The sequence below is a fragment of the Sus scrofa genome, chromosome 13 (assembly GCF_054392235.1).
Source record: "Sus scrofa isolate SSC_HxYL_T2T_F1_AM1 chromosome 13, Sscrofa_HxYL_maternal_Yorkshire_Landrace_v2.0, whole genome shotgun sequence".
NCBI lineage: Eukaryota > Metazoa > Chordata > Mammalia > Artiodactyla > Suidae > Sus > Sus scrofa.
Window position 1 is genome coordinate 46,043,954 of NC_139395.1, and position 21,341 is coordinate 46,065,294.

At 48.7% G+C, this 21,341-nt stretch overlaps 1 protein-coding gene across 14 annotated transcripts in view; it reads right to left on the reverse strand.

Moving 5' to 3' along the window:
• Positions 1-6,085: 6,085 nt before the first annotated feature.
• The window catches only part of PFKFB4 (6-phosphofructo-2-kinase/fructose-2,6-biphosphatase 4), a 47,206-nt gene continuing 31,950 nt past the window's right edge, over positions 6,086-21,341 (reverse strand). For 11 of the 14 annotated variants that reach the window (XR_014823103.1, XR_014823102.1, XR_014823100.1 and 8 more), the window contains 5 exons: positions 12,772-12,876; positions 11,394-11,523; positions 11,227-11,289; positions 9,994-10,058; positions 6,086-8,251 (listed from right to left, as the gene is read on the reverse strand). Coding sequence is in view for 6 of the 14 variants with exons in the window: in XM_005669518.4 (XP_005669575.1) it covers positions 8,192-8,251; positions 9,994-10,058; positions 11,227-11,289; positions 11,394-11,523; positions 12,772-12,876 (423 nt within the window). In the remaining 8 variants the exon portion in view is untranslated. Of the gene's footprint in view, positions 8,252-9,993; positions 10,059-11,226; positions 11,290-11,393; positions 11,524-12,326; positions 12,376-12,771; positions 12,877-21,341 lie in introns of all 14 variants that reach the window. The other 3 variants (XR_014823097.1, XR_014823096.1, XR_014823098.1) reach the window with 1 other exon arrangement.

Consider the following 21,341-nt stretch of genomic DNA (forward strand, 5'->3'; position numbering starts at 1 on the left):
GTTTAGAGCCTGCTTTCTTGTTCTCAGATGACCTCTGTTTCCAGGAGGCAAGGGAGCTCACTGGGGCCTCTTTTTCCTTTTTTTTTTTTTTTTTTTTTTAGTACACCTGCAGCTTGCAACACAAGTTCCAGGGTCAGGGATTGAACTCAAGCCCCAGCAGTGACGACAATGCTGTATCCTAACCGGCTGAACAAACTGGGAATTCCTCACTGGAGCCTCTTTTATGAGTGCACCAATCTCATTCATGAGGACTCCACCTTCATGGTCTACTCACCTCCCCAAGGCACCGCCTGCAAATACCATCACTGTGGGATTAGCCTTTAAAGTTGGGAGGACACAAACATCAGTCTATGACAAGCATTCTTTTTCGGCCCATGTTTCTGAGCTTCTGTGCACCCTGCTCCCGCCACAAGTATACTCATTATATAGCAGAAAACATGAAGTGTCACACTAACTTGAGCCACTGTGTACACCCTGAGTGCCACCTCGTGTAACAAGAGGTAAGGCCTCAGGAGACAACCAGGATATCCTCAGGGTAGTCCTTGGCCAGCGTAAGAATAGGGAGGGAGGGCTTAGGTCCTCCATTGTCCCCCTCACCACCTGGCTGGGAAGGGTACAAACTCAGCATGTTCAGCACACAAATGGGGGCAGAGGTGTGACCGCTCGGTGTGACCTGTGACGGAGCACGATGAGGGGCCCTTCCTGACACAGCCCAGCCTCAACCCACCCTGCTGCCTCTGCCCCTTCCTATCCCTACTTTGCTCCTCAAAGCTTCTGGAGGCCAGTCAGACACACCTCCTACTCCCAACAGCCACAGCTCCTCCCACCCCTCGTTCAGAGCCATAATGCTGAGAAATTGGAACATTATCTTGAGGGCCCCAGGGAGTGACTGATTCCCTCTGCAGAAACTGAACTGGAGGTTGGGGCCAGTAGGGGCTGGGTGGGTGAGTGGAATCCCACCAGGTCCCAGGAGTCTTTCCCCACCTGGGGCTCGACCCTGCTGCAGGCTTTGGACAGGGAATGTTACCTGCCATGCCAGTAAACAAAGAATGTTGCCTGCCATCCATTTCCAATCAAGCCACTGTTCTAATTAGCCACTGCAGCCACCTACCCACAGCGTGCCCTGAGGGGATGAATTCCCTGAATTTGTTCCCTGAATTGATGGAGGAAAAGCAGGAAATATACTATGCTTTGGATGCTGGCCCTAGATAAGATGCATATCTAAGGAAGAATTTCAAGGAACACTAGTCCTTGCATTTTCCCATACACAGAAAAGAGAGCTCTAGAATCATTTAACTTGAGGCTTCTATTCTGTGAGATCAGTAATCTTTTTCTTTTTTTTTTCTTTTACTTTTAGCGCAGCACTTGCGGAATATGTAAGTTCCCAGGCTAGGGGTTGAATTGGAGCTGCAGCTGCTGGCCTATGTCACAGCCACAGCAATGCCAGATCTGAGCCACATTTACAAAATACACCACAGTTTGCAGCAATGCCAGATCTTTAACCCAATGAGTGAGGTCAGCATCCTCACAGACACTATGTCAGGTTCTTAACCTGCTGAGCCACAACAAGAACTCCTTTTTTTCCTTTTTGGCTGCACCCAAGGCATATAGAAGTTCTCTGGCCTGGGACTGAAACCAAACCCATGCCACAGCAGCCATCCAAGCTGCTGCAGTGACACAATGCTGGATATTAACCCATTGCGCCCCAAGGGAACTCTGTGATTAGTAAGCTTTTGATATTTGACTACTTGTTTTATTTTTCCAACGAAAAACTCCTATATATCCTGGCTCCTCCTGATGCCAGGAAGATGTTACCGGAATCCAGGTTCTTGTTCACGGACCTGAAGAATGAACTGTGAGAACACACAGGCAGCAAGCAAGCAAAGTTTTTATTACAGGAAAAGCAAACAGCTCCCAGCACCGACACTGGGAGGGGTTAGAAGAGTCTCCCTTTCTATTGTTCTCTGGAGGGTTTTATTTCTTAAAGACAGGAGTAGCAATGTGGGGTCCAGATATCAGTTCTTTTTCCCATTGGCCTTGTCCAACAGGGACTTGCGAGTTAGGGGATGCGCCGTACATTTTATGGTCCTTTTTCTCTTCTTTTTCCTAGACTTAAGAGTCGCCACTCTTTATATTATTTTGCTAACAGTCAAGTGTATAGGTCAGGGGTTAATTCCTACCTTGACGTAAAACAAATGTACTCTTAATAGTTAATATCCCAATAAGAAAGGCCTGTTTGTCTTGATCAGTTTTTACAAATCTTAAACCATGGATATTAATCAGGGAATATATCAAAGCCCATGTTCCTACATTAACTACCTGAATTATTATTCTGCCTCACTCCCTTACCTCTTCAGAGCCGGTCCTCAGTGCTGAGAGGCTGTCTTCTGGGCTATAGTCCTCAGAATAAACGGATCCCCAAGTAAAATTTGACTCATAGAGTTTCCTGGTGGCTCAGTGGGTTAAGGATCTAACATTGTCATTGCTGTGGTGCAGGTTTGATCCCTGGCCCAGAACTTCTGCATGCTGCAAGTAAGGCCAAAAATTAAACAAACAAACAAAAATTAACTCAAGGAGTTCCCATCGTGGTGCAGCGAAAACAAATCCAACTAGGAACCATGCGGTTTCGGGTTCAATCCATGGCCTTGCTCAGTGGGTTGAGGATCCGGTGTTGCTGTGAGCTATGGTGCAGGTCACAGACGCAGCTCAAATCTGGCATTTTTGTGGCTGTGGCAAAGGCTGGCAGCTGTCGCTTCGATTAGACCCCTAGCCTGGGAAACTCCATATGCCACAGGTGTGGCCCTAAAAAAGAAAAAAAAAAATTTACTCACAACTTGTAGGTTCTGCATTTTTCTTCAGCTGACAGGCCTAAGGATGGAAAGAGCTCTCACTGATGCAGCCCCCGGGGGCTGCCACCTGAGCTCGCCCACAGCTCTGTAACAGCCCTTTTATGGAACTCTCCTCAAATATTCAGTGACAAGAATAACTATTTTTCCACTAGAACTTCTATGCTAGAACAGCCAAGCTGTTTATGGGAACTCTGCACGGAGCCAGAGCAATATTCAATGATACCCAGAAAGCCTAGCACCCAAGAGGTGTGGGTGGCAGGGTGTGGATGTGGCCCATCAGCCCAGGACTAACTCTGAGCCAGGGTGAGAGTAAGCCAAGCACCGCTCAGGGCCTGTGCCATTTCCTCCTGGGCCGCCTTCCTCCAGTGCAGAAGGCAGAAATGGCAGACATCCACTTCCCAGTTTCCTTTGCCTGAGGCCCAGCCAATCAGATGTTCCCTCCCTGGAGTTTGCTCAGCAGGGCTGGTGACCAGCCGAAGGACAGCAGAACTTCTGCTGTGGCAGGAGTCACAGCAGCCGAGCAGCAGCATGCAGTGTCTGCCAAAGCAGAACTGTGAGTTGGGCATCGCCTCTCTTCCTTGTCCTCCAATGCTCTTGGTGATTCTGGGAGCTACAGAAGTTTCCATTCATGAATTCCATTTCTGATTAAGGTGGGCAGAGTCAGTTTCTTCCAACTGATAAAGTTGTCAGCAGGTGACCAAGAAATAGGGGTGCATCGGACTGGACATTTGCCTTGTTGGAGCTAAGGCAGTGGAAATCCAGCCAGGATGAAGGAAAAGCCTTTGGCAACCCTAGCAGATTGAGGAGACAGAGCTGGTACAGCCATCACTGGCGGCATACACATCTTGCTTGACTTACAATGGCATTACACTCCAATAAACCCAAATGGATAGCTTAAGTCAAAAATGCATTTAGTTTTGTTTGTTCATTTGTTTGTTTTTGTCTTTGTACCTTTTCTAGGGCCGTACCCGTGGTATACGGATTCCCAGGCTAGGGGTCGAATCGGAGCTGTAGCCACCGGCCTATACCAGAGCCACAGCAATGTGGGATCCGAGCCGCGTCTGTGACCTACACCACAGCTCATGGCAATGCCGGATCATTAACCCACTGAGCAAGGCCAGGGAACCTGCAACCTCATGGTTCCTAGTCGGATTCATTATCCACTGCACCACAACGAGAACTCCAAAAATGCATTTAGGAGTTCCCCTTATGGCTCAGCGTTTAATGAACACATCTAGTATCCATGAGGATGGGGGTTCGATCCCTGGCCTCACTCAATGGGTTAAGGATCTGGCATTGCCATGAGCTGTGGTGTAGGTCGTGGATGCAGATCTTGAGTTGCTGTGGCTGTGGTGTAGGCAGGCAGCTGAACCTCCGATTTGACCCCTAGCCTGGGGACCTCCATATGCAGTGGGTGCAGCTCTAAAAAAAAAAAAGATGTAAAAAAATGCATTTAATGCATCCAGGGAATTGGTCGCCTTCTCAGTGAGGCCTTCTTACAGCCTTGTCCCACACTGTCCACTCTGTCCCTGCATCAATACATTACATCTTTACTCATCTCTTTACAGTGTCTCCCATCACTAGAACATCAGCCCTGTGCCCATGTGCTTACGGCTATATTCCCATTGCTTAGTACACAGTAGGCACTTGATATGTTAAATCAATGAATTATGTGAAATGAAGATATATATGAAAGAATCAGAGGAATCAGATTGCCACAAACCTCCAGCCCATCTGCACCTCCCTTGCCCACTGAAGCCCAGTGTCCTGTCCTGAACTTTGCAAGGAGAGCCAACTCTTTTCATGCCTGGCTCTCCCAACTCTCTAAACAGGATATGGATTCCAGCATGTCTGGAGATCTTACTACATAGTCAAACCCAGAGGGGATGGCTTACAGAGCAAAAGAACTGTAAGACTGGTATTTTATATTAGCCAGAATATAGACTATGTCAGGGAAAAGACTGAGGTCCTAGACCACAGAGATAAGAATATCAGCTTAGACAGGGCTGATTTTATCAATACTGTGCACTTACCAGGAACTCCAGATTCAACATTCTATGCTGGCTTAAGAAACTGAGGGTTGTTCTGCGTGTCTCTCTGGTTGGCTGAAATGAAAACTGGGTCTCATTTAAATGCAGCTGAGATACCAAAAGCTCCCTGGTACAAAGTGGAGGAAAGAATTCAAAGACTTAGGAAGATTCACACATTCATTCAAAATAAATGTTGGACTGACTGAATTTATCATGGACAACTCACCTTTTCCCTGGGTCCCTGGAGAGGACCCAGAGGATACTTCCTTCACCAAGGTCTTGGGAAGTGCATCACCAAGGGGTGCTTCGAAAACCTGCCATTTGAGGTTCCCTTGGCCTAGAAGGTTAAGGATCCAGCATTGTCACTGCTGTGGTTTGGGTCGCTGCTGTGCCACAGGTTCAATCCCTGGCCTGGGGAACTTCTGCATGCTGCAAGTGCAGCTAAAAGAAAAATAGTGCTGGGGAGCCTCCAAGGAGGTCAGGTATCCACCCCAGGAACTCTGTGCCCGGAGACAGGGTGGGGCCCCCCAACCTTACCTACCACCAAGACAGTCGTAGCTGATATCTGAGCCTAGGGATGAAGACCAGGGGTTCCCTGTCATCCACTGTGACATAGCCACTCTCTGCCCTGACATACTGGGAGGGGCACACTGGGCACCCAGCCATGCTCGGCTTCATCAGGTCCACAAAGGAACACCTCTGCAGCTACCCAACAGCATAGCTCCAGGGCAGAAAGTATAGAAAGTCCAACAAAATTCTGAGACACAGGAAAGGGAAAATCCTGCCCCTTGTCACCAACTTCCTCATGCCAGAAGTAAGTGACAAAGAACACCAGAGAACCAGCCAGCATGCCCCTGGCCTTGTGCAGTGCTTCCATCCTCAACCCAGCTCATAGTTCCCCACCCTGAGGATGCCAATACAGGGACCCATGTTTCTGAGGAACCTACACCTGTCCCTGGCTCAGTGGTGAGGGCCCAGCACCCTAAGCTGGCCCAGAGAAAACTTGGGCCCTGCCTACATCCCAGGCCCACAGCTCACCCCACAGCAAGACAGTTTCCACTCCACAGGGGTAGGCATAGGGGTAGGAGCTGGACCAAGGGTCCCAACACAGACCCCTAAGGATAGACCTCAGCAAGGGGGTCTGCAGAGCTGCCAGAAAGAACAGCCCACCATGGAGAGCTGGCCACAAGACACAACATTTGATTATTCGTTTTTAAAAACGTATTTATTGCAAAGAATGCTGTGTGTGATGTGTAGCTGCAATCCAACAACATCCATTCCAGAGAGAGCAGGAAAATCATCTGCAACAGGAGCACATCAGCCATCACGGCTACAACCTGGAAGCCAGCCAGACGGGCTGCTGCCCTGCAGACATAGCTCCGGAGAGAGCCCTGCTGGGACCCCAGACCTCCCCCTGCCCCAGCCCAGTCCTTGTAACACATGTGGCTCAGGAGCTCCTGGCTGCCCTCTGGACACACAGAGAAAAGGCCTCGCTGATCTTGCCTCAGCCAGCCAGAGGTCCTGGAGAAGTGGTGACATCTTGGTGTACATGCCACTGACCAAAGGGACTTGCTATGGCTGATGAGTGAACATGTCCTGTTGACTTAAAGTCACCAAAACTCCAGCAGACATAGAAGCAAAGGCTGCAGTCCCCACATCCCAAAGCAGAGGCATGGTGCTCTGGCCCTGTCTTGAGGGGCTTGGGGCTCTGACAGGAGACAAATCCACAAGGAGGATCCTGCTATAGCTCTGTTGTGGACATCTCTTCTCTCGTGTTGGTCCACAGCTGCTGCTCACAAGAGGCCGAGAGACCACCAGCCTGGGCCAGGACACAGGATCTGGGAGCCTGGCTTCACCAAGAACCACCTGTAGGCAGCAGGGCACCCAACTACAAATCCACACATTTTCTCATCCAGACTCACAGCCTGCTGGCCAGTAAGTTCTCCCAGCTACAAAATGGAGCTGGAACCCACTGCCCAGCCCACCTCTCTGGGCCTAGAAGAACTCAGGGTGTGACAGATGGCAGGCTTCCTGAGGTCGTTTCCACCAGGCTCCTGTGTACAAGAATCAAAAGCTGTGAGGTGGCTGTGAAAACCCTCCCCTGGCCATGGGCTGCCTCTGGTTCCAGCCTCTCACCCGCTCAGTCCCACCGGTAGAGGCCAATCCATGCCAGGCCAGGCTCTACAAGATCACAAGCTTTCCCAAACCCTTCACAGCAAATGCAGGTCGTGTCACCAGTGCACACTCCTGTATGGGCACAGGCAGCTGTGGGTGAGGTAGCCTGGTGGCATGGCCGGGAAAGGGAGAGGGGAGAGCAGCCTATCCCTCGAGCACTTGGGAGTGTACACTGGGGGGATAACTCATACAACCGCCTGTCTTTGTTCTTTCTTGTTTGATTGGTTTTTGTTTTTTGCTTTGTTTTTTTGCCACATTTGCGGCACATAGAAGTTCCTGAGCCAGGGATCAAACCTGCGCCACAGCAGTGACTCAAGCCACTGCAGTGACAACGTGAGATCCTTAACCCACTGCACCACAAGAGAACACCCCAGCCACCCTGTCGTTATGTCTTTACATGTTGCACCATGAGAGTGTCGGGGAAGGGTGGCCTTGGCCACTGGCTCCCAGAAGTATTCCAGTGTAGGCATAATTGTGAATGAGTGACCTCAAGTGCTCTGCTCCCCACATGTTTCTGTGCACCCCCAGGTGCTGAAGGGAGCACACTGCTTTCCTGAGCGTCCACAGATGTGGTGCATGGAACGAGGGTCGGCCTGCGGAGGTGGCTGCCTTGGCAGAAGCTCTTCAGTTCCCGGCGGGACAGGAGGGGGCGGGCTCTCTCACTCACAAAGGCAGCAGCAAATCCCAAGGGATCCCACGAAGACCTTGCCTCTGGATCAGGAAGTGGTCACAGAGAGGGAAGCAGAGCCCTTGGAGGTGTCCCCAGGTCTACCCAGGCAGCTCCGCCTCGGTGGGTGGAAAGATCACAGCAAGTGCTTTCAGTTCACATTTTTGGGTGTGACACTTCACAAAACCCACCCAGCCGGTGAGAGAGAAGGGTCATGTGCTGGGAGGACTCTCACACACCAGCGTGGGCAGTCGGGCGAGTGATTTTTAGCAGCAGGTTGGGCACCACGTACAACCCCGTCGCTGTCAACAAGGAAACAGGTGGGCTGGGGCGGGGGTTCTGGGCGCCACCAACCACGCATGGCTTTGAGGGGGTTCCTGTGCGATGACTGTCACACAGACCAAGGGCCTGGAATGACCTCGTCCGAAGAGCTCAACAACGGCCCAGGGGGTGCCGTGGACAAGACATGGTCACTGGTGAGCAGGGACAGTGACAAGGGCTTCCTCTGGAGGCCGAGAGATGTCAACATTCTGCACAAAAATAAACACACACAACACTCACCTAGAGCTAAGAACAGATACCACCATCTGCTTTGCTCGCTGCTGTGGCTGCGTCCTCACATCCACACCCCGAGGAGCCCCGGCCACAGGACTTAGATCTTGACCTTCCCCAAGAGCCAGGGGTCAAGAGCCTCTCCACACGTAGCAGGTGGACGAGCACCAGAACACAGGTGGGGGTGGAGGATGCCCTAAGTTCCCGTGTGTTCCTTGCAGGCAGATCAGATGTTACCCAGAAGGCTGTCCCCACCTTCTGCTTCAGGTCCAGGTCACATGGGGAGGAACACCTGGGCTAGAGGACCGCATCCTCATCATGGAGACAGGACAGGGCACCAGCTCCCAGGAGTGCCCTCCTCCTGGCTCTATATTATTGGTGGACACGTGTCAGATGTGGCCCCAGCAGCCTATGGACGTCTCCTGGTCTGTCCCCTCAGAGGTGGGGCACAGGACCCTCTGCACCTCCTAAAGCCTCCCCCTTAGTGCAGATGGCACCCCCCAGTCCTGTCCACAACTGGCTAAGCTCAGGGCATCTCAGGCTTAAGGAATGGGGGCCTGAACCTTCCCTCTCAGCTCTATAAAACTGTCCTATTGACCCCCCCGATGCTGGTAGCCCATAGGAGCAGGTCACTGATGTCACCGCCCTAAGCAATGTGACATGCCCAGATCTGCGGGGATAGAGACATGGCCCCATGGCCACACCCCTTGGTTCAGGGAACTGGCTCCTGCAATTGGAGAGACAGGTATGATTCTCACGGGGGTCAGACTTCCCAAAAGCCTTTTTCCCACCATGACCTGACCCCAAGATGGGCCAGGACCTGGGGATCCTGCTCACCTTAAAGGGAATCATTCGGGAACAAGTGGCCAGCAGAAGCTAGCTTCTTACAAGCACCCACCCCGAGGTGGGCAGGGTGCCTGCCAGCTACACCACGGCCATGCTGGCTGCTGATGCTTGTGGGGCCCAAGGGCCCCTCCCAGCATCACGCTGTCAGTGCTGGAGCCTCGATGCCTTCCAGGCTTTCCTCAGCACAAAGGGCCTATTAGGATAGACCTTCCCTGTGACCTCTGTGTGCTAGACTGGGCCTGCATTGGACTCTCAGAGCAAATGGGGAAGAGGCTTACACAGTGACTGGTCCTGCTGAGGGGCAGCAGCCCTGGGATGTAGGGCACATCCACACACCTTAACTTGGGGCGGGGACCCAAGGCCCAGCATGTCCCACTGAGTGTGGCAGCAGGCAAAACGGAGGCCCCAGGAGCTTTCATGGTGCAGTAAACGGTAATAGGGTCTGGGAGAGATGGTCCTGCTGCCCTTGGCCTCAGTGGGAAAGGTAACCAACTTGGCAGAAGGACCCCACATGAGCACAAAGTGATTCTGAGCACCACATCAACACTTCTATCTTAAGACACTGAGGGAACACAGGACGGAGAACTGCCCTTCTGCAGCAAGGTCTCTGTCTAGCGCCACGACCTGCCCAGCATCTGTGTGGCCTTTTCCCCAACAAGGGAAGACACTTTTACTTTTTAAAGGTGCTCGAGCTGGAAAAGGTGCTCATGAAGCTTGGGACTGTGGGACATGGATGCACCTGCCTCTCATAGGCCTCCAGCTTCTGTCTCAGCCACGGCCTCCTCCTGACAGAATTCAAGCTCATTCAGCCCGACCTGTCTGTGTCCGGACCGCCAGCACGTGCCCACCACCCCGGCAGTGACCCTGCTACTACCTGAGGCCTGTCGCGGTGCGTGTTCACAGCTGCCACGTTCAGGAATATGGACTCCACTTTACAACCTGCCAAAGGAAAGACGCAAATCCATTCCCCCCTGCTAAAAGGCAGCTGAGCAGGGGGCTAGAAGCTTCTCCCAGGGGGAAGCCTGGGGTGCTGTGGGACAGAGCAGGCCCCTCAGTTTCACCTGAGTCCTCCTCTTAGGTAGATCTGGGGGCCCTGGGAGGAAGGACGAGGCACCTTATCAGGCCCGAGCCTCCGTGCCACTGCCCAGCACAGGCTTCAGGGAGGAGCTTGGGCACCAGGCAGGGCCACACTGAAGATGAGTGGGCTATTTCAAAGGCTGAGGGTGGTCTGCAGAACAACAAGCCCAGCTCAGCAAGGGGCCATTACATGCAATCCTCAAGGCCCCCAAACTACCCACACCCAACCCTGTTACACACGCAAGGCCCAACCACCATGGTGCCAGGCACTCAGCGCAAGGGGGGACAAGGGGACTAACACACGTGGGAATGACATCAGCTGCAGGTGAATTTTAAGTCACTGTCCCAAGAGCACAACCATGTGAGGGTGTCTTGTCCAGTCTTGAAGGGGAGGAGCTGAGACCCAGGAGCTTAGGAAGCTGCCTGAGGTCTGCCCTGACAGAGCCATTGGCAGAGGCTTTTTAAGGTCCATACTTTAAGGTCCAGGTCTCAGGAGTTCAGAGGCTTTGTGGGAGATTTCTGGAAAAACCAGTAGCAAAGCTCCTCATGTGAATGGGTGACGGTTAGGAAGGATCACTGGGGAGGTTTCCTGTGGCCCCAGGAATTAAAACAAAAAAAAAGTTAAAGCCAACTGGGAGAGGTAGTGGGGTGGAGGGAGGAGGAAGGAGCTTCTAATGGAATTTGCAGAACATCCTGTAGAGCCAGAGTGTGGGAAGCAGGGAGTTCCCATTGTGGCTCAATGGTTAACAAATCCGACTAGGAACCATGAGGTTGTGGGTTCAATCCCTGGCCTCACTCAGTGGGTTAAGGATCCAGCATTACCATGAGCTGTGGTGTAGGCCGCAGATGCGGCTTGGATCCCGAGTTGCTGTGGCTCTGGTGTAGGCAGGTGGCTACAGCTCCGATTCGACTCCTAGCCTGGGAATCTCCATATGCTGTGGGAAGCAGTCCTAGAAAAGGCAAAAAGACGAAAAAACAAACAAAACCAGAGTGTGGGAAGCAGGACAGCGCTCTTAGGGAGCTTCCTTACCATAAGCCACAGGGGTCAGCTTCAGGACTGTGTGCAGTGGACACTTGAGGTAGGGCAGCTGCTCTGTGGACACAGACAGGTAGGGCTGGTACCGGGGATGCCAGAGTGACAGTTCTCCCCGCAAAACTCACACACACACTCCACCTCCCCAGGGGCAGTATGTGCACCTGCCGCCTTGTCAAGGAAGTAGGCCAGGAGGCAGCGCATCACCGCCTGGTGGCAGATGACCAGAACATTCTCCTGACGCTCCAGCTCCATGATGACAGGCTCCAGTCGCTGGACCAGGTCCTCGTAGGACTGCAAAGGCAAGTGGGAGGCAGCCCTCAGTGCAGCTCGCGGGGCAGGGCTGGAGATGTCCTGGGAAGTGGGTTACCTTGTCACTCCCAGAACCCCTCACTACTCCGGGAGGCTGGTGAGGATGGGAAAGGGCTCAACTCCCCCATCCCAAGGCCGGGTCCGGGAAGGACTGAGAGGGCAGGGCTGCATCAAAGGGGCCACCTCCATGCCCACCCACAGGGCCCTTCGCTGAACCCTCAGCTGCTGGAATTCACATGCTGGCCACTGATGACTGGAGAAAAAGACATTGCCCCCCTCCAGCCCACAGCAGAGAGTGCAAAGAGCACGCCCTGGGGTTGGGGTAGGGGAAGCAAGCCCCCTAAAAGTTGCCAGTGTACAACCTGTCAGAATGCCTAAGGTCCCCCAAGGGACCCTCGCAGATCTACCTGCCCTGTACCTCCCCCAGATGCCATGAGTGAGGCTTCAGACCAACCCTGATGCCTGGCAAGCTTAGAGATTTTCACCAGGAGACCTAGCACACAAGGAGCAGTCCTTAGTAACTCTAAATTGCTTCTTCTGGGAATTAATTTCTGTACCAACATCCCCCCCTGTATTCTCAAGTTCAAGCAGCCAGGCTACTTTCTTTTTACTGTTATCTGGATTGGCTCTAAACCTGGGCTCAGCCTCACAGTATGTATGATGTGGGGCATAATTAATGCCACCCAGAGCTGTACTATTCCCGAGGACAGCATGGGTGCCTGTGAGCCTGGCATTTGGATGGGGGGGGGGCTTCTACATGTTCACATGTATGTGTGTACACACACCTGTGTGCTGTGGGAGGTAATGTTATTGGCCATTGCCCCAGGTCACCTCCTAGAAGTGGGAGACACAGGAGTCAAAGGTGACGCCATTTCTGCTCTAGTGCCTGAGCTGAGACAGGAGCCAGTCTGAGGGGAAGTGATGATGCAGGTGACTTGTGGTGGGCACCGACTCATCCAGGAAAGGTGAATCCGTAGGTCTGGATTCAGGGCTGGGGGGTGGTGTCTGGAGCCACAGGGAGGACAGGGTCACCTTGTGACACACCCAGAAAAGGTGTAAAGATAGGGAGTGATAGGGAATAGGGCTCCAACAGGTCTCAGGGTTGGGAGTCCTGGGCAGCACTGCCCATCCATCACCCAAGGAAGGGACTGCACCCCAGGCCCTCAGTCACAGGCGGTCCTCCCAGACAGGCAGCAAGGGGCTGGGACTAAGCCCCCAAGTCCCACCTACCTCCCCCTTGGGGTACCGGTACCGGTACTTGTCCTGGTCTCGCAAGGCAAACTCCAGCGGATAATGATCCTGAATTTCCTCGTAGGTCATTTCCTCACAGACACCCTAGGGAGATACTGAAGTCATTATACGGCCCATGCCAGACCCGGGAATAGGCCCTGAGTCGGGGAAGGGCATTCCTGGGCCATGGGAGTCCACCGAGCCTGGGGCTTAGAACCCAGCTGGGAATAGCAGGCCCCCTGGAGACACTAAGCAGGGTGTTAAAGCTATCATGACAATCCTTTCCACCCACCCATAAGCCATCCATCCAGTATATGCCATGAAAGTAAACACAGGAGCTCCAGCCATGGGCAGTGGGTCAAGAATCCGACTGCAGTGGCTTGGGTTGCTGCGGAGGCAAAGGTTTGATCCCTAGCTCAGCACAGTGGGTTAAGGATCCAGCGTTGCCACAGCTATGGCTGGGATTCAACACCTGGCCTGGGAACTTCCATATGCCATGGGCGTGGCCTTAAAAAAGAAAGAAAAGGAAAGAAAAGAAAAGGGGGAAAAAACCCACAGAAATGTTAACTGTCTTTTCTAATGCCTTTTGTTTTCTATGCTGTGGAAATACTACTTCTGAATTACTGTACAAGCTGTAAAGAAAGTTTCACTCATCATTCAGGATACACTCATGGCATAGAGTACCTTACACAAATGCCACTTTAAAACAAAATAAAACAGCCCAAGAAACTGTGTGGACTGACCCATGTCAGTCCTTCTGATGCTCCATTCAAGGGCCAGCACATAGAACCTGCCCGAGAGGAAGCAGTAAAATGTCTATAATAATGCCTAGTTTCTACATTTGTCCTATTTTTTTTCCCCTAGACAATGCCTTGGGGGCAAAGTTGTCTATTAAAAAGGAAAAACAGGAGTTCCCGTTGTGGCTCAGTGGTTAAGGAACCTCACTGATATCCATGAGGATGGAGGTTTGATCCCTGGCCCTGTTCAGTGGGTTACAGATCTGGTGTTGCTGTGAGCTGTGGTATAGTTCATGAGCTGCAGCTCTGATTCGACCCCTAGCCTGGGAGCTTCTATATCTTGAAATCCTAACCCTTGGGAACTTATTTAGAAATGGTCTCTGCAGGTATAATGAAGTAGATGAAGTCCAATGACTGGTGTCCTTTAAGAGGGCCATGTAAAGAAACAAAGAGACCCACACAGGGAAGAAGTCCATGTGATGATCGAGACAGGGACTAAAGTGATGCACCTGTAAGCCAAGGAATGCCAACGGTTGCTGGGAGTCACCAGAAACCTTTGAACAGTGATTAACTTAAGTGATTAGGTTGATAAATACCATTGACAGCCAAATGGATTAAGAAGATGTGGTACACATATACAATGGAATACTACTCAGCTATAAAAAAAGAACAAAATAATGCCATTTGCAGCAACATGGATGCAACTAACAATTTCATACTAAGTGAAATCAGAAAAGAGAAAGACAAATACCATGATACCACTTATATGTGGAGTCTAAAATATAGCACAGATGAACCAATCTATGAATCAGAGATAGATTCACAGATATAAAGAACTGACTTGTGGTTGCTGAGGGGGAAGAGGAAGGAGTGGGATGGACTGGGAGTCTGGGGTTAGTAGATGTAAATTATTACATTTAGAATGGATAAGCAATAAGGTCTTTATAGCATGGGGAACTGTATCCAGTCTCTTGATGGAAGGTAATATAAGAAAGAGAATGTATACGTATTTTATGACTGGGTCACTTTGCTACAGAGCAGAAATTGGAACATTGCAAATAGACTATATTCTAATTAAAAAAATTTTTAGGAGTTCCCAATGTGGCGCAGCGGAAACGAATCCGACTAGGAACCATGAGGTTGCGGGTTCAATCTCTGGCCTCGCTCAGTGGGTTGAGGATCCGGCATTGCCATGAGCTGTGGTGTAGGTTGCAGATGTGACTTGGATCTGGCATTGTTGTGGGCTCTGGTGTAGGCAGGCAGTTGTAGCTCCGATTCAACCCCTAGCCTGGGAACCTCCATGTGCCGTGGGTGCGGCCCTAAAAATACAAAAAAAAAAAATTTTTTTTTAAGTGATTATTAGGTTGTTGGCTTAGAAGGAAGTGAAGGACAGTAAAGAAAGCCTCTATCATTTTAGAGAACACATAGAGCATGGTGAACAGAATGTTGCTAGAAATATGAACATTTAAGGTGCTTCTGGTAAGGCCTCAGAAGGACAAGAAGCACATGTTACAGGACACTAGAGGAAAGGCAGTCATTGTCATAAAGTAGCAGAAAACTTGGCTGATTTGTGCTCTAGTTTGGGAGACTATAATAAAAAGACAGAGCTTGACAAGTGCTGAGGAGGATATGAAGAAAGCAGAGCCCTCATGTACTGTTGGAGGGAATGTAAAATTGGTGCAGCCACTTTGGAAGACAGACAGCCTGGCAGTTTCTCAAGGTTAAACACAGTTAACATATGACCCAGCAATTCCACTCCTGAGTATCTACCCAAGAGAAATGAAAAACATGTCTGCACAAAAACTGGTCCATGACTTTTTTTTTTTTTTTTTTTTTTTTTTGGCTCTTCAGGGCTGAACCTGCAGCATATGGAGGTTCCCAGGCTAGGGGTCTAATCGGAGCCACAGCTGCCATCCTATGCCAGAGCCACAGCAACACAGGATCCGAGATGCATCTGTGACCTACACCACAGCTCACGGCAACACCAGATCCTCAACCTACTAATCAAGGCCAGGGATCAAATCCACAACCTAGTGGTTCCCAGTCAGATTCGTTTTCCGCTGCGCCACAACGGGAACTCCCTGTGAATATTTATAGCAACATCATTCCTAAAGCCAAAAAATGGAAACTACCCAAATGCTTAACAACTGATGAATGGATAAATAACATGTGGTATATCTGTACAATAGAACATTATTCAGCAATACAGAGGAAAAAAGTACTGGAACATCCAACCACAAGAGGGATGAAATGTCCAGAATAGGTCAATCTACAGAGAGAGAAAACAGGGCTTGGGGAAGGGATTGGAAGGAAATGGGGGGATGGTTACAGGGTTGCTTTTGCAAACAAGAAAATGTTCTAAAACTGATTGTGGTGATGGTTGCATAACTCTGTGTATATACTAGAAACAACTGAATTGTATACTTTGAATAGATGAACTGTATTGTACGTGAATTTTATCTAAATGAAGCTATTTTATTTTTTATTTTTTATTTTTTTCTCTTTTGTCTTTATAGGGCCGCACCTGCGGCATATGGAGGTTCCCAGGCTAGGGGTCCAATCAGAGCTGTAGTCGCTGGCCTACACCACAGCCACAGCAATGCAGGATCTGAGCTGTGTCTGTGACCTATACCACAGCTCACAGCAACACCAGAGCCTTAACCTGCTGAGTGAGGCCAGGGACTGAAACCCCACGTCCTCATGGTTGTTAGTCGGGTTCGTTAACTGCTGAGCCACGACAGGGACTCCAGATAAAGCTATTATTTTTGAAAAAGGAAAAATGAGTCAGTAAACTGTGGATTGGGCTAAGAAAAAAATATCTCGATGTTGAAACTGAAGACTAGCCCAAGGCTGTTTACCAGAACAGAGGAAAAGAACAAAGATAAACATGAAAGATGACTAATAGATCATAGATATTAGAACAGTTCTTAAATTAAAGATAAATAAGGGAATCCAGAGCATCTAGAAAAACAATCAGATTAACTTCAAAGGAAAAAAAAAAATCAGGGCTGCCGAAGGTTTCTCTGCAAAACCAAATGCTAGAGGTATAGCCATGTCCCTGAATGGCAGACACCAGGCCCCTAACCTGCTGCTATTTGTGTGAGAATAAATTCAGGGCTGGAACCCTCGTAACTCCCACCAGCCACAATGATGAAAGCCCACAAAATGGGTTAAATGAGCTATAAAACGGGCCACAAAAATTGTTTACTCTTTTTTTTTTTTGTCTCCTTAGGGCCACACCAGTGGCATACGGAGGTTCCCAAGCTAGAGGCCACCAGCCTACACCACAGCCACAGCAAGATGGGATCTGAGGCAAGTCTGCGACCTACACCACAGCTCTGGGTGATGCCGGATCCTCAACCCACTGAGCAAGGCCAGGGATTAAACCTGTGTCCTCATGGTTCCTAGTCAGATTCGTTTCTGCTGAGCCATGACGGGAACACGCAAAAATTGCTTACTCTTTTTTTTTTTTTTTTTTTTGTCTTTTTGCCTTTTCTAGGGCCGCACCCACGGCACATGGAGGTTCCCAGACCAGGGGTCTAATCGGAGCTGTAGCCACCTGCCTACACCAGGGCCGCAGCAACTCAGGATCCGAGCCGCATCTGCGACCTACACCACAGCTCACGGCAACACCGGATCCTTAACCCACTGAGCAAGGCCAGGGATCGAACCTGCAACCTCATGGTTTCTAGTCAGATTCGTTAACCACTGCGCCACGACGGGAACTCCAGAAATTGCTTACTCTCTTGAATGAGAGTTTCAGTTCTCTTTGAAGAGCCAGAACAGATGAAACAAATGGAAATAACACACCCTCATCATTTGCAACAGAGCCAAGAATTATTACGAATTTTGATAAGCATATTTTAGTTACCCCTTTGTTTATGAGCATTCTGTTTAAGAATGTCTTTGAGGAGGTTCCCATTGTGGCTCAGCAGGAACAAGCCTGGCTAGCATCCATGAGGATGAGGGTTCAATTCCTGGCCTCGGTCAGTGGGTTGGAAGATCCAGCATTGCCATGAACTGCAGTGCAGGTCACAGACGAGGCCTGTATCCTGCGTTGCTGTGGCTCTGGCTATAGCTCCGATTCAACCCCTATCCTGGGAACTTCCAAGTGCTGCAAGTGCAGCCCTAAAAAGAAAAAAAAAAAAAAAAAAAAAAAAAAAAAAAAGAACGTCTTTGAAAAGCTTTAAAGTAATGACTACTGGAATAAAAATATCGCCTGCCTTCCGAATCACAGAAAAGATGATGTTTATACAGGAAAAAAATAGGATGGAGAGAAAACTGCAAGTTATTACAAAAAAACAAAAACAAAAACACAAAGCAGGAATTTTAATAATAAAGGTAAATGGGTTTAGTTTCTTAAATGAAAAAAGAAAACTCTCAGGCCAAAAAATAAACCAAAGATATGCTCCTTTTATTTAAAGAAGTGACATAAAAAGGTTAAAAATAAAAGAGTAAGAATAAACAAAAAACACAGACAAAAAAGCAAGGATGGCAAACTAGAACCAAAATAGGATAATGCCTCACACCCATTTGAATGGCTACTGTCAAAAAGAACAGAAAAATAACAAATGTTAGCAAGGATGTGGAAAAACTGGAACACTTGTGCACTTTTGGTAGAAATGCATAATAGTGCAGCTGCTGCGGAAAAGTGTAACAGTTCCTCAAAAAAATAAAAACAGGGGAGTTTCTGATGTGGTGCCATGAGTTAAGAACCTGACTGTAGCTGCTCAGGTCACTGTGGAGGAGCAGGTTCAATCCCCAGCACAGTGATTTAAAGGAACTAATGTTGCCACACTGTGGCTCAGATTTAATCCCTGGCCTGGGAACTTCCACATGCCACAGCTACAGTCAAACAAACAAACCAACAAACAAAAAGAATTACCATATTATCCAGCGATGCCACTTCTAGGTAGGTACCAAAAAGAAATGAAAGCAGTGTCTCAAACAGCTATTTGTACACCCATGTTTACTGTAGCCCTGTTCATAAGAACTACAAGGTAAAAGCAACCCAAATGGCCATAGATCAATGGATAGATAAGAAAAATGTGGTGTATGCATACAATGGAACCACTATCAGGCTTAAAGGTGATTGTGACACATGGTACAAATAGATGAAACTTGAGGACATTATGCTACATGACATAAGCCAGTTTGGGAAGGAAATGCTATAAAACTGGGTTGTGATGATCGCTGTGCGACTATAAATGTAATGGAATTCATTGAGTAATCAAAAAAAAAGAGAAATAAGCCAGTAACAAAAAGACAAATACTCTATGATTCCACTTATATGATGTACATAGAGACAGAAAATCATACATATGGAATCAAAGAGACAGAAAGTAGAATGGTTGTCAGGGCCTGGGTAGGAAGGAGAAACGGGGTTATTGCTTAATGGGTACAGAGTTTCCATTTTACAAGATGATGTAAGTTCTGAAGATGGGAGTTCCCGTCATGGCTCAGCGGTTAACAAATCTGACTGGCATCCATGAGGACACAGGTTTGATCCCTGGCCTCGCTCAGTGGGTTAAGGATCCAGCGTTACCATGAGCTGTGGTGGAGGTCACAGACATGACTTGGATCCTGCGTTGCTGTGGCTGTGGCCTAGGCTGGAGGCTTGAACTCTGATTCAATCCCTAGCCTGGGAACCTCCATATGCAGTGCGTGCGGCCCTAAAAAGAGAGAAAGACAAAAAAAAAAAAAAAAATTCTGAAGATGGATGGTGGTGATGATTGTACATTATGATTGTATTTAATACAACTGAACTATGCACTTAAATATGGTGGTTAAGATGATACATTTTATTATGTGTATTTTACAAAAAATACTGGAACTTCCATATGCTGCCACTGTGGCAAAAAAAAAAAAAAAAAAAAAAAGTAAAAGAAACAATGGAATCCAGAAGACAGTGGAACAGCATTTTTTTTTTTTTTTTGGCCACACCCATGGCATGTGGAAGTTCCAGGGCCGGTGATCCAACCAGTCACAGCAGCAACCCAAGCTGCTGCAGTGACAACGCAGGATTCTTAACCCTTTGAGTCACTAGAGAACACTGAAACAGCATCCTTTAAATGCTGAAACAGCAGGAAGGCTATGCTGGTGGTTCTCATCTGCCCCTCCATATCCTTCTGCTTCTGTACCTGCTCTCTGCCCCAGGAGGCTGATCTCTGGGGACTGCATCTATACCGCCTAGCCACCAATTTCTTGTTAGGCTAGGCTATGGGGAACACTGGCAGGTGGTCACAGGGAGAAGAAAACTGAAACTGGGATGTATGCCAACTCCTTCCTAAACAAGTTGCTTTTAGTAGTCTAGGCCCTTACCCAAGGTCCCATCTGACCTGGCTGCCCCTTCCTCTCTGCTCCCAGGCTCCTGTGTCCTCTCTCCTCTGCCCAAGGGACGCAATGGTCCCTGCAGTTAGGAGGTCCCTATATTCTACCCATTATCTTTGAAAAATGGTCCTTTTATAAATCCTCACTGAATTAACCTAATTGGAGTAGCCATCTGTTTCCTTTTTTTTTTTTTTTTTTTTTTTTGTCTTTTTGCTATTTCTTTGGGCCACTTCTGCGGCATATGGAGGTTCCCAGGCTAGGGGTCCAATTGGAGCTGTAGCCGCTGGCCTACGCCAGAGCCACAGCAACGCGGGATCCGAGCCGCGTCTGCAACCTACACCACAGCTCACGGCAACGCCGGATCGTTAACCCACTGAGCAAGGGCAGGGACCGAACCCACAACCTCATGGTTCCTAGTCGGATTCGTTAACCACTGTGCCACGACAGGAACTCCCCATCTGTTTCCTTTTATGTCCCACAAATTACCAAGTCATGATCTCTAAATTACTTTATAATAAAACATCAAAATACATTTTGAAAAAAGGTAAAATAAACAACACAAAATTGTCAAAAATTTAAAAAATGTAGCAATTCGCTTGTGGCACAGCAGGTTAAGGATCTGGTGTTGTCACTGTAGCGGGTCGTTACTGCAGCAAAGGTTCAACCCCTGGCCTGGGAACTTCCATATGCCATAGGCGCAAGCCAAAAAAAGGAAAAATAAACAAAATTTTAATTGCAGAATATTAAGTAAATATTCAACTATTGATTTATTATGATCAAGTAGACAAAAAAGAGAAAATATGAATGATTTAAAGAAGTTGAAATTAATGAGATAAATACATTTTTTTCTTTTTTTTTTTTGCTTTTTTTTTTTGCTTTTTAGGGCTGCACCCACAGCGCATGGAAGTTCCCAGGCTAGGGGTCAAATCGGAGCCACAGCTGCCAGCCTACGCCATAGCCACAGCAACTCAGGATCCAAGCCACGTCTGTGACCCACACCACAACTCACAGCAATGCCAGATCCTTAATCCACTTTGCAAGGCCAGGGATTGAACCCTTATCCTCATGGATCCTAATGAGGTTCGTTAACCACTGAGCCATGAAGGAAACTCCATAAATTTTTTTCTTATGGAAATTTTCAACCACATAGTACAGTATAGACAACAGTATAATGAATGCATGTCCTCACCTCTTAGACAAAAAAAAAATTTTTTTTTTGCCACACTCTTGGCATGTGGAAGTTCCCAAGCCAAAGAACAAATACTGCACCACAGAAGTGACTCAAGCTGCTGCAAGGACAAATCAGGATCCCTAGCCCACTGCACCACAAGGGAACTTCTGCCATAAATGTTAATAACATATGGCCAATCTTATTTCAACTAAACCTATACTTGCTTTCCTTTCCCAACTAATTTCGAAGAAGTTGCTTTGAAAGAAATTACTTTGAAGAAAATGCCAGACATGATTCTATTTCATCTGAAATACTTCAATATAAGACTCTAA